Here is a 17,352-nt window from a genome sequence, read left to right on the forward strand (position 1 = left end):
CCTTCATATACAGAAGATCAACTTAGTATATACTAAGCAAGGATTTCAACAGGCTGCACTCACACAACCGCACAAGGTATAGGGTATTATTTGACTAGTAGTGTTGTCTTTAAGTTTCATAGTAAAACACATTAAGGACAGAGATCCTGTGAGTTTTATTAGGGAAATACTTTCCTTTACTGGAGGGTGTGAAAGCATTAACTGTGTCATGTACAGCAGATCTGGCTCTGGAGATGACATGGCTGTGCAGTCTCCATCACTGTTGGTGGTGACTACAGGCATTCTCAGAGAAAATGCTGTGTGTGTGTGAAGTAGCTGTGAAGGCTCTTAGGGTTTTGGTTGTGATAATTAGTAGAGTCCTCCGTATCTCTCCCTGTCTTTCTTCCTACCTGTAAAATAAACACAATAAATAATAAAAAAATTTTTAAAACAAAGAGGAACCAAAGAGTAAAAATAAGAACTGAAGTAAATGGACGCAATAAATAATAGCTAAGATTTAACATTGCACTTACAATATTCCAGGTATTGTTCCAAACACCTTAAATTCATGTGATTGTCCCAACACTTGTATTTATTTTGTGGTTATTAATCTTACTTATTCACATGAATGAGGAAACTGAGTCACAAAGAGGTTAGTAACTTGCCCAAGTGACACAGCTGGCAGGTGGTGGGGCCAGGAAGTCTGGCTCTGAGGCCTGGGCTCAGGACTATTGCATTATTCTGCCTCAAACTTTCCCATTTCTTTCCTCTCACTCAACTCTTCTTATTCTACTAAGCTCGTTCCTTCATCACTACCTCCTTCACCAATCTTTCTACTTCTATCATGAAATTAATCACTTTCTCGTGATCATAAATTCCAAAGTGCAAATGCAGCCTCATGTTCTTTAATTTATCTTCTTCTAGATCTTTCCATTTTGTTCCACCTCCAGTCCATCTATGAGATGCCTATTTACAAGCGGTAACTATCACAGAGTGAATCAAGAATAACAAACTCCTCTGCACCATTAGAATTCCAAAAGGATACACTGCAGTGAGGTTTTTTGATACTAAAGGTTGGATACTTGATTTTGCTGAGACCAATCTGAAAAGTAATATTAGTAGTTAAAATTTCTTGAGTGCCAACTATTTTATTTCAAATACTTTCCACATATTATTTGTTTCAATCCTGTGAGTTAAGTAGTGATTATTCTATATCACAGTTCAGAAAACAGATGAATAGAGTGCTTAGGTAATTTGCTTAATCTGTAGCCAAAGATGGAGCCAGGATGGGTCTCACCAAGGTTAACAGCACAACCCAATTCTTAACCACTGTGTCAACAGCCTTTCAGTCCCACACTATCCATGGCAAGAGGAATATCAACCTTTCCAGCTTTATACCTTTTTTTCTGATATAGGAAGCAGAGTTTCTTTCCTTATGAATCTTGTCTGATTAACATGCCATTTCAAAACCATTTCTATTAATCTGCCCCAAGTACCAAGAAACCCTCCGTGGCCTTTTTTTTTCCTACACAATTCTGTTTGGTTACTATTTTGCTCTTTTCCCTTGGAAGGGTGCTAGAATAGTAAGCATTCACTGGCATTTCACAATGACTGGAACATTTACTCTGGGACATTATGATTAATTCAAAGCATGTTTCCCAAATGAATTGCCTAAAATTGGGGGCTCACCTCAGACTCACTAAACCTAATCTCTGGGGGTGTTGCTCAACCTGGGATGTCCAGGCATGATTCACACTTGCCCCTGTCTCCAGACTGTCTCCCGTGGAGGGGTAACTCCTTGTCCCCTTGGCAACTGCTCTTTGCAAGCTGCCAACTTTGCTCCTGCGCTATCAACACTCTAACGCCATGGGAAGGGCTGTGACGAGTTTCTGGAAAGTGAATAGGAAGTTGACTTTCTAAACAGCCTGACACTGAGGGGAGGCAGTCAGACTATAAGAAGCCTGGGTTTGGCAAAGGGCAGTGAGCCAGTGAAGTCGCACAGGAGATGGTAAGTTCATTTTTCTTTCGTATGGGAAGTAGATGAGTTGATGTGGCTTGGGGCTGAATCAGGCAGATAAAGGTTCAGAAAGTCAAAACCAGCAACAATCATAGAGTTTCATACTGAAGAGACTGTGAGGGTTGGCAAGCACATCTAAACTTGCTCTCCACTGGGAGCCTCCCAGCATCCCTGTGAGCTGAGGAGGTTATTTGCATTTAACAAATGAAGACTGTGGCTTACAGAAGCTGTCTGTTCAGCCTAAGACTTCACCTTTAGGCTTGATCATAGAGGACCTGCATCCTGTTTTCTGGCTCCAAATCTGCTCTTCTTCTTACTAGAATATTCTGGGACCCTTTTGAGTGGATCTTGGTAAGCCTGTCAGCTCCTTTCCCAGGACTGCTGTTCTCTCTGGGATAAATAGAAGGGTGGGGGAGTGCCCTGGGACAAACCTACAATTGAGTGGTTTCTCATCCCCAGCCCTCTTCTTTCTCTAAGCCCATATCTGCATAGTTTTAGTTTCTGCTCTAAATTCAAGCCTTTTAATGACTCAGTTTCTGCTTCTCTAAAATGAACAAAATAATAGCATTCTATTTTGTAATGTCATTGTAAGGATTAAATGATACTAAAAACTATTTATATCTGAGTCTGGAACATAATAACTATTAAATGATAGCTATTTTTATTGTTAGGAGAAAGAGAAAATTCTTGGGATAGTGTTGGATTTGGAACCCAGAGAAGATGCAAAAGTAACCAGGCATTTCAACTTCAGTAATGTTTTCCTAAATGAGACACATAAGGTTAGGCCACCTCTAATTCCACCTTTGCTCCACACCAACTCATCAGTGATATCCCACGGAGTCCCAGTTTCCAAAATCCTGCAGTCTGTGGCTAGGGAGGAATCAGGCAGGTCTCTGCTCTTGTGTGCATTTCTAAGGGCTCAAGAAGAAAGTAGAGCAAATACCTGATTCATCCCACCTCTTTATTTTACTACAGCACTTTTCAAATAACATATGAGCATTTTCTGTTTTGGGGAAACAGAAACAAGGGGATAACAAAGAGAAGAGGAAGCAGTTCAAGCCCGTCCTAAATTTGAACCACAGTGAAATAAGGATGTAGATTTCTTTTTGCATGTCATACTTCTCAATTCTCAACTCAAATGAATAAGCAATTCTTCTCCTCCATTCTCTTTGATGTCCTTCTCTCCATTTCAAAGATATAAGCCTATTGAATCATGGAGGTCTTTTAGATTCTGGGTAGAAACCATGAAAGATCTGACTCCAACCTACCTTTTCTATTAACCTTGACCACATCAACACTGATCTTTAAATCTCATCCCTTTGTAGTGATCTGCCACTGGCTTCATCTCATATTCCTCTCCTCCACTGCTCTTTATATTTCAGCCACACTAATGTTCTTTGAATATATTACACTATGCTTCTATCTTAAAATCTTTGAATTTGCTTTCTTATCTGCTTTTTTCACTACCAATTTGCTGTATGAGGACAGGAATTGCATCTATTCTCATCATTTTAGCCCCTTTCTCTAGAACAGTGTCTGGCATTGTAGGTACTTAATCAACAAATAATAAATAAATAGCAACAATAAGTAATGGGAAAGAACAGAGCACCTCTCTTGGTGTCGGGGTGGAAGTGGTTGTGATAGGACAATTCCTTTGAGGAGGAAACTTTTGGATTCACAGAGCTAGGCAGACCCAGAAGGAGGGGATGCTGTGGGCACAAGAGCACAGGGAACAAACAATGCATCCTGGAAATTATATGATGCTTTATTGTAAATGCATTGTTAAGTTGCAGAGAAAGCATGGGGTGATTAAGGGGTACTGGCAGGAGATAAGAATGGATGAACAGGAAGAGGCCACATCTGAAAAGGTTTGACTCAGGGTTTGCTCAGAAAGTGGGAACAGCTGAAAGATTTTAAGTAGGAAGGCAATATGGTCATATTTTTGTGTTGGGACTATTATTCTCATGGCATTTTAGAGAAAGAATTGGAGACAGTTTATGTAGAAAATGTGGCCAGTTAGAGGACGAGTGTCCTGGTCTGGGAAAGAAATGATGGCATCTAAGCTAATTCTGTGACAATCAAAGGAAATTTGGAGAATAGTTAGGTATTTTATCAAAAGAGAAAGTCAGTGTTGATGTGATTGATGTGAAGGGTTATGATGAGGAAGAGGTCCTTGTTCTTTCCTCCTTGCTCCAACTTGGTGGAAGACTGCAGGGTGTCTGTGGACAGGTAGGGGACAGGGACAGTGGCGGTGTCACAGCCTTTCAGAGTCATCCGCAGTCTAGAGGGTGAGATTGAAATTTGCCTTCCCTTCTCCCATTTCTAAGAGTGTCTGCTGTCCAGTGCCCTCCAGGCTTCCTGGGGTATACCAACTGTGGGACAGTCCTCGCTCCTCCCCTTCTCCTCCATTTGTTTCTTGTATCCCAACCTGGAGTTAAGAGAGTGAGTCCTGTTCATTGATCTCTTCATTAGGAAGAATGAAGGAATGAGACCTCGTACCCTTAATTTCTCTCACAAATAGAATGAGACAAAGTTCTAAGAAAAATTGTGTGTGTGTAATCTCCAGAGGCCCAAACATATTTTAATAAATTTTACTGTATATGTTTAAGATATACCATATTTTAAGGCATACATATGGATGGTAAAAAGCTCACTACAGTTAAATAAGTTCATATATAGGTACTTTTTTTGCTGTTTATTTTGTGTGCCAAGAGAAGCTAAAATCTCATTTAGCCTGAATCCCATATACTGTATAATTTTATGATCTATAATGCCCATGTTGCCCATTAGATCTCTAGACTTGTTGATCTTGCATGTATGTTACTCTGTATGATGGAAAGCAAATGGCAAGAACATATTTTACAGCTTTCCTGTGGTCTTCTAAGCATAATATACTTTTACTTAGATACCATTGCTACTGTCACTATAATGCACTTCTTTATAATTATTACTAATTGTTCTATTTAGCATACCTCTATCTTATGTTTAGTCATTCCCCTGCTACAATTCATTCAACCATCTATGCATAAAATTTTCATTAGATGTTAAGCATCTGCTCTACCATGGATGGGGATTCAGACCTGAACGCCAGCAACTCCCTCCAGCCTTATGCTCCCATGTTTGCTTTGTGTTTGGATTGTGGCTCTCATGCTCGGAGGGAGATCACGAATGGAGTTACTTAGGGGGACAAATGACTGTAAGAAGGACCCACGAAAGCAAAGAATGAGGGGAGAATGGGGCCAGGAAGGTGGGAACCTAGGTAAACACTTACCACTGCAAGTGAAGGCAGTGGGCTGACATAGATTCAGAAGACTAAACCAGTTACTCCAGGCATTACGGAAGAACCAAGAGTAGAGCTAAGAGAAGCATTTTAAGCAAAAGGAAGTAGTCAGAAGTACATATTGGTACACTAAGGGCAAGGCTGTTAAGAGCTGAAATCTTCCTTTGATTTGGCAATTTGGATGCTAGTGATAAAGCTCAGATGAGAAGCTCTGTAGGATGGTGGGGCAGAGGGTTGGACAGTAAAGGCGAGGCAAGGAAGTGAAGAAAGCTTAACACAGAGGAAGGAGAGAAGTCAGGCAGTATCTGCATGGAAGGATAAGGGGCCAAGAGAGTAACATGGACTCTGCCTCTCTACGAGTGTAAAGCTGTGGTCTCCAGTGTAGAGGAGATGGGATCTCCTTTTCAAGGCACCCTTCTTGCCAACTGTGTACACCAGCTGGAATACCAGCAAGGCCTGGGGCTCCTGTGGGTCTCTAGTCCCTCTACCTCTGAAAAGGGAGGTCAGGGTCAAGCACGATTTCCTTCTACTCTCTGCCTCTCTCTTTGCCCTGCAATTCCTTTCTGTGCTTGGAAAAATGAAGTTAAAGATAAAGATAACCATGGTGCCTGACGAAGGTTTACACAGGCACAGGATATCACTCCAATGACCCAGTCTCTGACTCCTTTCCAGCGACTTCCAGTTGGAATCAGGCTGCCAGAGAACATTAAAGCAAAGATTAGCAGAACACATTGCAGCTTCTGCTAGAAGGCATTTCCTCGTGTTTCTACATGTAGCTTGCTGAGTAACACAAGGTAGAGTCCTTAACCCTTCAGCACCCTGACCCAGTACCATTCTAAAATCTCTACATGGTGTCTTAAAAAATATCATGGAAAATTCTTGGGATGAAAAAACTTCATGGATTTGAAAACTTTTGACCAAAATAAAATTATCTTTTAGTTCTCTTTTTCCACAAACATTTTGAAGATCCCTCATACTGTACAGCCGGAGCAGATGTGAGAAGAATTGTCTACCCATGGAAATTTCAGGAGAAAGCTATTGAGGAAGATTTTTAAGCATCATCTATGCCCCAACTCACACATAGTTGTGAGTGATTGAAGCTGCTATGTTACAATTAACATTAACCATGGGCAAATGTAATGGGTATATGCACCTTCTGAAATTGTCTACACCATTGCGAGTATATTGCTAGGCCCACTCTACAGCTTGAACCTGAGGCTTCTCTAATCCAAACAAGCACTTGTACTCTTGCACTGTAATGCAGTACCCAGTTGTTTTTGTCTCTGTACCCATACCAACTGGGATGTGACTACCTGCCATTAGTAAGACACAGGCCTGTGCCCAGTACAGTATCTGACACTCAGAAATGACAAAGTGAATATACCCAGGACAGCCTGGTACAGAACCCTTGCATGGAGAGAAAGAGAGATCAGGTTTACTGAAGAATTAGATGGGAAATCAGGTGGACTAAGGATCATCAGGACAGATAAGAAGAGCACCTTCCTTCTTCCCTTCAACAAATGCTTAACAAGTGCCTTCCATTTGTTATCAATGTATTCTGCTAGGGGAGGAGGGTTTATACAAGAAATCTCCTCCTGTGACTGTGGGGAAAAGGAAGGCCTGGCTGTACATGCCTAGGTTACGATCTCAAAGAATATGTTTAGAAGATTTTATTTATTTATTTATTTATTTGAGAGATAGAGACACAGACAGACAGAGGAAGAGACAGAGAGGTCTTCCATCCACTGGTTCACTCCCCAAATGGCCTCAATGGCTGGAGCTGGGCTAATCCGAAGCCAGAAGCCAGGAGCTTCTTCCAGGTCTCCCACATAGGTGCAGGTGCCAAAGCACTTGGGCCATCTTCTACTGCACTCCCAGGCCATCAGCAGGCAGAGACCTGGATCAGAAAAGGAGTAGCCAAGACACTAACCAGCGCCCATACAGGGTGCTGGTGCTGCAGGAGGAGGCTTAATCTACTATACAATAGCGTTGGCTGCCTCCAAGAATATTGTTTGCTTATGCAAGCAGACTATTTCAACAGTGTAACAGGGTCAGGCTCCCTACCCAGCTTTGTGTATACTTGATGAGCAGGGCCCCAACCTTCCCTAACAAATTGGTCTACACATCACATCATTTAAAAATACTTTAAGGGGCAGGTGTTTGGTGCGGTAGTTACGACAGCAATTGTGGGATGGGTGGTGTGATACAGCAAGTTAATCTGCCACTGGGTATGCCTACATCCCATACTGGAGTACCAGGTTCATTTCCTGGCTATTCCATGCCTCTGATCCAACTGATTACTAAGATGCCTGAGAGTATGGCTCAAGTACTTGGATTCATTACCACCCATTTGGAGAACACAGGCGGACATTTGGAGAGTGAGCCAGCAGATGGAAGATCTGTCTCGTTTTCTGTCACTCTGCCTTTCAAATAAACCTTTAAAAAGAAAGATGCTTCTTGGTATCCCCTGGTTCAAGTTCTGCTCTGCTTCCTATTCAACTTCCTGCTAATGTGCAACCTAGAAGGCAGCTGAAGATGGCTCCAGTAGTCGGGTCCCTGCCACCCACATGGGAGACCCAGATCGAATTCCAGCCTCCTCCATTTGACTTAATCTAGCCCTGGCTATTTCAGGCTTTTGGGGAGTAAACCAGTAGAGGAATAGAAGATTTATCTGTCTCTGTCTCTCTGTCTCTCTCTGCTGAAGAATTCCAAGGAAATGCTAAGTAGATTTGGCATAATCCTCATAGTCTCCTACAGCTGTGACATAATCTATGAAAGGTGACCGGTACTTGGTGATCAAAAGAAACAGAAATGTATTATTGGATTAAAGCAGAGGATGAACTTTTTCCTCTCTTAGATATAATATGCTTTGATCTGAAGCACCACAAGTCCTATAAGACTTTGAAATGTTTAGAACCAGCGTCTCTCTCTCTCTCTCTCTCTCTCTGTGTGTGTGTGTGTATGTGTATGTGTGCATATGTGGGTGTATTCTGTTTCAGTAGAGAATTTGCTGAGGAAATTTTGTTTAAGCCAAATTTTATTTAAAAGTTTAAGCAATTAAGATGGGAAATAGTGGTTAGAATTGGGCATGGTGATAGGGAGTCATGATCCTCATCTACTCAACCTCCCCACAAACTTCCTGGAGCTGGTTCCATAGCCAGAGAGATCTATGAAACTATTCTGTTCAGGGAGAAAACTACTTCCTAAAGTCAGCAGAAGGGCATTGTTGGTTTAGAAAATTTGTAAGCTTCCAATCTTCTTGAGTAGAAATCCAGCACAGGTTCAAAGGTAGACACTGGGGTCACCTTCGTGAAGGCTGAGTCATTGCGCTTCTTACTGGCAATGCTTTTACTCTCATACTTCCACAAATATTTTTGGAATACCATGTAACTTCCTGCACTTTTCTAAGGGGACAGCTAACATTTTTCACAATAAATTTTAAAAGAAAAGATTGGACTTCTAGCAGATTGTGAAGATTAGCCTCTTAAAGTTGTTGCATCATTTCTTAGTATAGCCAATGTAATTTATACCAAAGTGATCTGGTGACTCTCATCACTTAAACCATAAATAAACTTGTAATAACAAGTTTTCCATAACTCGTTTTCTCTCCCTTAATACTTCTTTCTTTAATTCTTATTTACTTCTCTAAAATTTTAATGACATTTTAAGCTTAAATTCTTTTCTTGATTACCCTATCATATTTATTTTAAAGAATAAAAGTACGGCCGGTGCCGTGGCTCAACAGGCTAATTCTCCGCCTTGCGGCGCCGGCACACTGGGTTCTAGTCCTGGTCGGGGTGCTGGGTTCTGTCCCGGTTGCTCCTCTTCCAGTCCAGCTCTCTGCTGTGGCCCGGGAGTGCGGTAGCCCAAGTGCTTGGGCCCTGCACCGCATGGGAGACCAGGAGAAGCACCTGGCTCCTGGCTTCGGATCAGCACGGTGCACCGGCCGCAGCGCGCCAGCCACAGAGGCCATTTTGGGGGGTGAACCAACGGAAAAGGAAGACCTATCTCTCTGTCTCTCTCTCTCTCACTGTCCACTCTGCCTGTCAAAAAAAAAAAAAGAATAAAAATACAATAAATAGAAATTTTAAAAGATTTTATTTTTCTGAAACCTTAAGTATTTATGTTTAAAATTTATTTTAAATTTTTTATTAAGTTAGCATAAAAATTACTTTTAATATACAACTGAATAAACTACCATAAATATACTACAAATTTTGATAAATAACAAACCATTATATTTTAAATGGTATTAAAATGCCTCTCTATATGGGAAAGGGACTTTTTTCTTATTTATTTGTATATCCATAGATTAATATTGTTTATCAATAAAATTAGAGAAGTTTTGTATCAGTTTTTTTCTTATATTTCATTTTTAGGAATTTAAACACTGAAAAACTTCATTAACATGAATAAGTAAATGAGAAGAGAAATTTTATTATAACAGTTATTTCAGTTCTTTGAAATCCTTCTATGTCACATGCTCCAACCTCTGTAGTCGAAACTTGTTCAAAGCTGTGACTTAATTGGGTCTTCCCTCAAAGTTGGTGAAAGGAAGGAGATAGAAGCCACTGGATTTGAAAATGGAACAGATGTGTTACATTATCATAAGTTCTCAACACCTATTCCAATATTTTTAATTGTCTCTGACATACCAATTTTTTGTTTTTTTTACAAGCAGAGTGGACAGTGAGAGAGAGAGAGAGACAGAGAGAAAGGTCTTCCTTTGCCATTGGTTCACCCTCCAATGGCCGCCGCGGCTGGCACACCGCGCGGATCCCAAGGCAGGAGCCAGGTGCTTCTCCTGGTCTCCCATGGGGTGCAGGGCCTCCACTGCCTATACCAATATTTTTAATGTCCAGGGGGCAAAACCCCAAGTAAATAGAATATTAGCAAAAAGAATGATTTTCTTTTGTAAAGTGGGAGAAGGGCATGTTTTTAGGCAGATTGGTTTTAGAAAGGTATTCATTTGAAAGGTGAGAATATAAATTCTGATTTAACTAACCCTGCTCTTGCTTGTGTAAATCATAAGTCAGAGTCGTCCTGGTTTGAAAATTTCTCCTAATGTACTTAGAATGGTACTTTTTGTATATTGAATATAAATTGAATATAAATACAGCAGTAGAAATAGCTGGTAATTCAACACAATCTGAGAAACCTCAGTGGGGTTAAGTCCCCACCAGAGAATTACCACCATAGTTGCTTGTGCAAAGAAGCAGCACCATAAATCATAACATTAGGATACTCCCAGTTTAAAACCAAGGTTGCTACAGAGGTCAGCTAACTAGTGTTCTAACTTATAAGAACATGAAATATGCCTGCTTATTGAAGTCATTATTCAAAAAGTCCTAATTAGAAGGTGCCAGGCTTCTTACACAATGATACCCTCTCACCTCAAATCTGGGAGACTTTTCATTGTTTGAGTTGTGTCCTCACTGCTATATGGTTGGACTATAGTCAGTTGTGCATGTACATATCACACACACATATATACCACCTTACATCATTGCAATTATCCTACATCATTCACTATTGGGACACAGACTGTGGTAATTCAAAATTTCTCTGTAAGAGAGGTCTTAGGCAGGTCTGGCATAGCTGTAGAATTACAGCTCCAAAGAAAATGCAATTTTTTGTTGGTGGTGATAATGCTGGGGTGGCTCTTGGGGGCACTGATGCAGCAGCTAGGCTTGGTCATGTCTGTCACACACCCAGTCACCCACAACAGCAACACAGCATGCATCTGGAAGCCTGGATGTTTATCAAAATGAAATTGTGGAGCAGACAGAGCTCTTGTTTCAAAGTCAGGCTTTTCTGCCATCCTCTGTCCATGTTATTTAGATGTGCCAAGCTTCATCATTTTCATGTGCAATATGAGGAAACTGGGGAAGATGAGCATTTCTAGAATGAATTTGTCTAAAAAACCTTTTAAGTGTTAATGGATTTGATGAAATCCTCACAAAAGGGAGCTCATGAGAATTAACAGCTGTTACAGATCCAAGGGAAATAAATTTACTCTATGTTTTAAGATATTTTAAATATATACTAAACATTAAATAGTATTGTGCATACCTATGCTAAAATGGTAAATCAAGCAGTTAAGACATAGATCAATGACACAAAATAGATGGCATTGCATAATACAATTAATTGATGCTCTACACATCAAAATAGTTAGATATTATTTCTATGGATCGAGTGCTCGTGTGACTTCCTAGTATACCTGGTTATGACATACCAATTCTTAAAGGAAGAATGCTGCATAATAATGACATTCATATTGCTGTGCTTAGCTTCTTCTTTAGAGATTTTTTAAGGACAGAGACAGAATCAGTAGGAGGACTGAGCGCCTATCTGCTGGTTTAGTCTACAAATGCCAGCATGAGGGGGTCAAAGCTCTCAGTTCAGGTCTCCCACATGGGTGGCAGGACACCCAGTTCCAGGGTCTCCCTTCCAGTGTCTGCAGTAGCAGGAAGCTGAATCAGGAGATAGAAACAGGTATTGAACCCAGGCCTTCCAATGTGGGACGTGGCTAACTGGCTTAACCACTAGGCCAAATGCCCAAAGTGGGTCTGGTATTTTTCTTACAAGCATATTAAAAATATATTTTAAAAGAAATGCATTGGTGGTAAAGTATTACTCAGGAAATATTTGGTGAAAGAATGAAGAAACAAACTCTGTGCTCAGCTTCAGTATAGTGTTCATCTAAGCCTTGGAAACACAGCAATGAGAAATAAGCAGAGAGCTTGCACCACCCACCAACTGAAATAGGTAGTACTCAACATAGCAATTATTAGCTAGAACTGTTTAGGCCATTTGGTTGTGCATGGGTACTAATAGGAGGTTTGCCTTTCTTGTTTCAGGCCAGCTGCCTAAAAGTCATCTGGAACCAAAGATTCCAGAAAGCGGTCTTCGGAGCAGCCCACCTGCTTTACTTCAGTGCTCTGATCTCTGGTAAGCTTTATGGTACCTCCTCACATGAACTGAGTAATCAGGCTAGAGCCCAGAGCCAAATGGGAGAAGTCTAGGATTGCAGGCAGTTGTGAAACATGGGAAAACTGTCCAGGTCCAGATTCCTAGAGGATAAACACACCCTATGCCACTGTATTGGTAGAAAAAGGCTTCAGAAAGAACTTACGTTGATATATCCAGGACCAACTACTCTATTAAAGCGTAGTAGGCACAGTCTCACAGCAGTGTAAGGAACCCATCAAATGTTTTCATTTCTTTAAAGATAATTTTCTTTGAATTCAAAATGCTTTAATATAGAATGTACTCATTTTTATATTGCCTAAGTCCATGAAAGTAAAAATGTGAATCTGGTTATATCAGAATAAAGTTTTACGGCAAAGCAATTTTATACAGGTATTAGTGCAGAAGGCATCAATGTGACTGGTCCTCAGGCAGGCAGCAGGGGTGAGGGCTGACTAGCAACAATGCTTTATAAACAGGAAAGGCAGCCATTTCCAGGCTTGATTGCTTGCATTGTACACCTTTTCACATGGGATTTGGCCTCTTCTGCCCAGTGAGCGGCCACAGGCTACAATAACAGTAATTTACCTCATCGTGCCTTTATACTTCTGAAGGGCACATTCTTTGTTTCATTTGATGTCACAAACATTTGTAACGAATGGCTGTTTGAGGCCTGCTTTAACAGTGAGTAAAAAGACATAGAGGAAGTAGGGTAGTTTATCAAAAAGAAACAGTCAAGAGAAGTAAAATGAGTGCACGATTTCATATCAGGAGATCTGATTTCTATTCCTGACTCTGCCCCAAACCTGTTGTGTTTCACACATTCAACAAGTTTCTATGTTGATGCCTATGAAGTCTAAACTCTATGCTTGCTGCAAGGGATCCAGGGCTAAAAAGAAATCACCATCAGGGATTCACAGTCTAGCGTATGTGAACCATGTCAGTGAAATTAACTGCCATATCATGGCAATTAACTGTGGCAGAAGCAGGGACGGATGCAATGGGCAGCTGGAGGGGAGAGCACTGAGCCTACTTGTGGCTGATACAGAAAATAGGTGGAGTAAGAGAGGAGGGCCGCCAGGGTAACAGGAAGAGGATGTGCAAAGGCACAGAGGAGAAGTTTTGTTTTTCTAAAAAAAGTAAATATGGTGAGCAATGAACGTGGGCCAACAGGTAGTCTCCGACTCAGAAAGCATTTTGGTTTCCATGTGACGAGGAAGAACCTACCACAAAGATTTTTGCATGTGTGTGTCTTTAAGTTGAGTTTGGACAAATTGTTTGACATTTCCTTAATTTATAAAAGAATAAGTTACATGATCTCTACCATCTCTTCAATTCTGAAATCTTATGTTTCTGAATCTTTCACACCAGAACTTTTTGACATGTTCTTACTCTGGACTTGAATACATTAACAAATGAAATAGAGAAATCAGTCTTTTTCATTAAAACAACCATATTAGACAAAAAATCGTATTTTGGGCATTTATCTGGTCAGAACTTCTCTGACTTCATGGACGCCTACTTAGGCTCATAGCCTCCTTCTAGTTAGGGTGCTAACCTGGTCCTCATTCTTCTTTGCATTAGAGTTAACAAATCAGAAAGAAGTGGCAGCATGGACATATAATTACAGCATAAAAGCATACTCATGGAATGTTTCCCGCGCCTTCTGCCAGAAATACTACACGGATTTAGTGGCCATCCAGAATAAAAATGAAATTGCTCACCTCAATGATGTCATACCCTACTATAGCTCTTACTATTGGATTGGGATCCGAAAGATCAATGATAAGTGGACTTGGGTGGGAACCAAAAAGCCTCTCACCAAGGAGGCTGAGAACTGGGCAGACAATGAGCCCAACAATAAGAAGAACAATGAAGACTGTGTGGAGATGTACATCAAGAGGTCGACTTCTCCCGGAAAGTGGAATGATGATCGCTGCAGATATAAAAAGCGGGCGCTGTGCTACACAGGTAGGGCCTTCCCCATGCTGAATCCTTCCTGTAAAAAAAAATACCTTCCCTGGTTTGCCACTGTAACCACTGGGCCAATAGCATGAAGTCATAAAGTCAGGGACATGGAAAAAAGGAGTAAACAGTCAGCAATTTTGAGCACATTGATGGCTGTAAGGTCAGGACTAGAGGAAACTGGCGATGTGAAGCTAGAGGGAAATGTTAGTATCATCTCATCCACCTTGCTTGTCCTGTAACTGATGAAATGGATGGCCTGGAAGTTTTAATTTCTTAGGGTCAGAAAGCTGGACAGAAGCAAAGTTAGGGCTGCAAACCAGTCCTAAACTTTAGGTTCAGAGCTTTTTCAGCACTATGCCTTGGTATAAAAGAAAGTACAAGTTGAGAAGGAATTTATTCCCACCCTTGGGAGACACAGCTGTAACTGCTGTTTAGTGATGGCCAGCTGTCTTTTGTTCCAGATGTTGTGCTGATGGAACGTGCCATTTGATCATTTAGTGTTAGATTTGGTCCTCATGACAACACTGTCAATCAGGTTCTTCTTTTATTGTTATTTTGCTAGTGCTGGAAAAGGTCAGATTTACTAAGTAATCCGCTCAAGGTTTTAAGCTTGTTGATGGTAGAACCAGTTTCAGATTCATGTTGAATCCAAAGTTGGTGTTTATAACCATATATGCTACTATATTCTTTGCTTCACATTTTCATAAGATAATTTGAGAACATGACTAAGGACTGCAAAAGCTGAACAGAATTTTAACGTCGTATCTTCAAGTACTTTGGACTTTGATGGGGTGAGGATAGTGCAGGAAAGGGAAGAAGTTCCCTAGTTCAGAGTAAATAGGTGTGCATGTCTGAGAAAGAACACAGGAATAATCTAGCACATCTTTCTGTGTATCATATGGATTCTCTTGGTAATATACTCCAAAGTGGACCGACACGTGCCTAGAGATTCGGGCAAAGGAAGTGGCCAACAGAAAATAGTTCACCATAGGCCTTGCCCCCGGTTCTGACCTCATCAATAAAAATATCAATACAAAATATTCATCGTGCCTATTGAAATACTAATCCTCCACAAGTGCATATACCCTCAAAGACTCTTCATGTAGGAAAGAAGCCCTGGTCTTTTCTCTTCCATCACTCCAGTGTCACAGACTTAGTGAGGAAGGCCTGAAAGGTCAGCAGTCAGCTGCACCGTTTAAGCCTGACACATTTAGATTCATGAAATGTCCTCTAATAAGATGTTTGTTCTTTACCATAAATAAGTCTTAAACACCTCATTTGGCTCCTTTGTTTCTCTGCTTTATGGTATGAGTCTATATTTGCAGCAAAAGGTGGGAGGGTTTTGCCCCTAACATTGTGCAATCTCAGCTCAGAGAAATATTCTGCATAAGGTCTCACAGCAGGTAGGCAGCAGAGCTAGGATTCAGATCATATGTGTATTACCGTTTCCCACCTCACATTTGGTTTCTAGACTCCATGCTCTAATGTCTGGCACAGGGCTTCTACAATAATGCAACTCATTGGATACTCTTGGTTTGAAAACCATAACTCACTTGTACTCCCGATACAGGAGTTTCTTTGTCCGCATATCTATCCATGGCTCCATTTGTCCCTCAGTTGCCACACATTGTTAGCCCTCCTTAGGAAACACTGCATACAGAATGAAATGGAGCTGTGCAGTACTCCATCAGATTTCCACAATACTTTTTACGAGGAACAGGGTGGGTCACAGATGGCACTATGGTTCTCTGTGGTCTGGTTGGTTCATTCCTACTTGAGAGGGCTGCATCTACAGCTCGTCTCCTGCGAATTCCCATGTTTCTGATTCTTGTGTATCTATGCAGCTTCCTGCCAGGACACATCCTGCAGCAAACAAGGGGAGTGTATCGAGACCATTGGGAATTACACCTGTTCCTGCTACCCTGGATTCTATGGCCCGGAATGTGAATATGGTAAGGCTTCTATTTTGTTGACATTATTTTGGTCCTGGGTCTTATGCTAGAGATGATACCATAGAGCAAGTCATGTTGGAGACTTTCCAGTGAGTAAAGATTAATCCCAGGCCCCCTCTATCATCTGTTTTCTGTCTCCTTCAAACTGTTTCTATACAGACTATGGATAAAAATATTTTATTCCTAAAGACAACAGTCACTCATAAAATTTCAAAAGGGAAAGCGAGAAGGCAAAGAAAACAAACAAAATTGGCTATTTCAGATTAATGTTACATGTTTAAAATGAAACTAGCAAAAAAATGATGACTTTCCAAGAAGCAGCCAATACAAAGGAATGAAGTGAAGATTGGCAGTCAAAGAAATGAAGATGGCTATGAGCCTAGGAAGATAGAGTTAAGAGTGTCACACAAATATGAGGATATTCCAAATAGGTCATGGAAAATGGAATTAATAATGTTTAATTTGGTGCAAATTTTAAAGATTTATTTACATATTTGAAAGGCATAGTTAAAGAAGGAGGGCAAGAGAGCCAGCCAGCCAGTCTGCAATCTTCTATCCATTTGTTCATTCCCACAAATGGCCACAACTGCTGGGCCTGTGTCAGGTTGAAGCCAGGAGCCAGGACCTAGGAACTCCATCCAGGTCCCCCACATGGGTGGCAGGACCCCAGGTATTTGTGCCATCTTCTGCTGCTTTCCCAGACACATTAGCAGGGAGCTGGATTGGAAGTGGAACAGCAAGGACTCAAACTTGGCACTCGTATGGGATGCCAGCATCACAGATGACAGCTTAACCACTGTGCCAGCCCTTTAACATGTATTTTCTATGAAATTTTTGAAATGTCCTAGTAGTTCCAGCCTTCATGGACTTATACAAGTAGAGAGAAGAATGGTGATTATTATAGAGGCCAAGGAGTATAGAGGAGAAGGAGGCATGAAGAGAAATTGGTTAATGAGTACAATGGTATAGCCAGATAAGATGAATAAGTTCTGTTATGTTATCACACAAAAGAGCGACCTAATGAACAATATTGTATCACATAACTCTAAATATCTTGAAGAAATGATTTTGAATGTTCTCATCACAAAGAAATGATAATCAGTTGAGATGATGGATAATCTAAATACCCTGATCATTAAGCAAACTATACATTTACCAGAGCATCACACTGTACCCCACAGAAA

At 40.8% G+C, this 17,352-nt stretch overlaps 1 protein-coding gene across 1 annotated transcript in view; it reads left to right on the forward strand.

Annotated features, from left to right (window-relative positions):
- The first annotated feature begins 1,876 nt into the window (after window positions 1–1,876).
- Window positions 1,877–17,352, forward strand: part of SELP (selectin P) — a 40,911-nt gene continuing 25,435 nt past the window's right edge. Inside the window, exons 1-4 of the mRNA XM_062192754.1 lie at window positions 1,877–1,987; window positions 12,140–12,230; window positions 13,833–14,219; window positions 16,061–16,168. Of these exons, the coding sequence (XP_062048738.1) occupies window positions 1,985–1,987; window positions 12,140–12,230; window positions 13,833–14,219; window positions 16,061–16,168 (589 nt within the window). The 5' untranslated portion in view covers window positions 1,877–1,984. The remainder of the gene's footprint in view (window positions 1,988–12,139; window positions 12,231–13,832; window positions 14,220–16,060; window positions 16,169–17,352) is intronic.

Source organism: Lepus europaeus, chromosome 5 (assembly GCF_033115175.1).
Source record: "Lepus europaeus isolate LE1 chromosome 5, mLepTim1.pri, whole genome shotgun sequence".
NCBI lineage: Eukaryota > Metazoa > Chordata > Mammalia > Lagomorpha > Leporidae > Lepus > Lepus europaeus.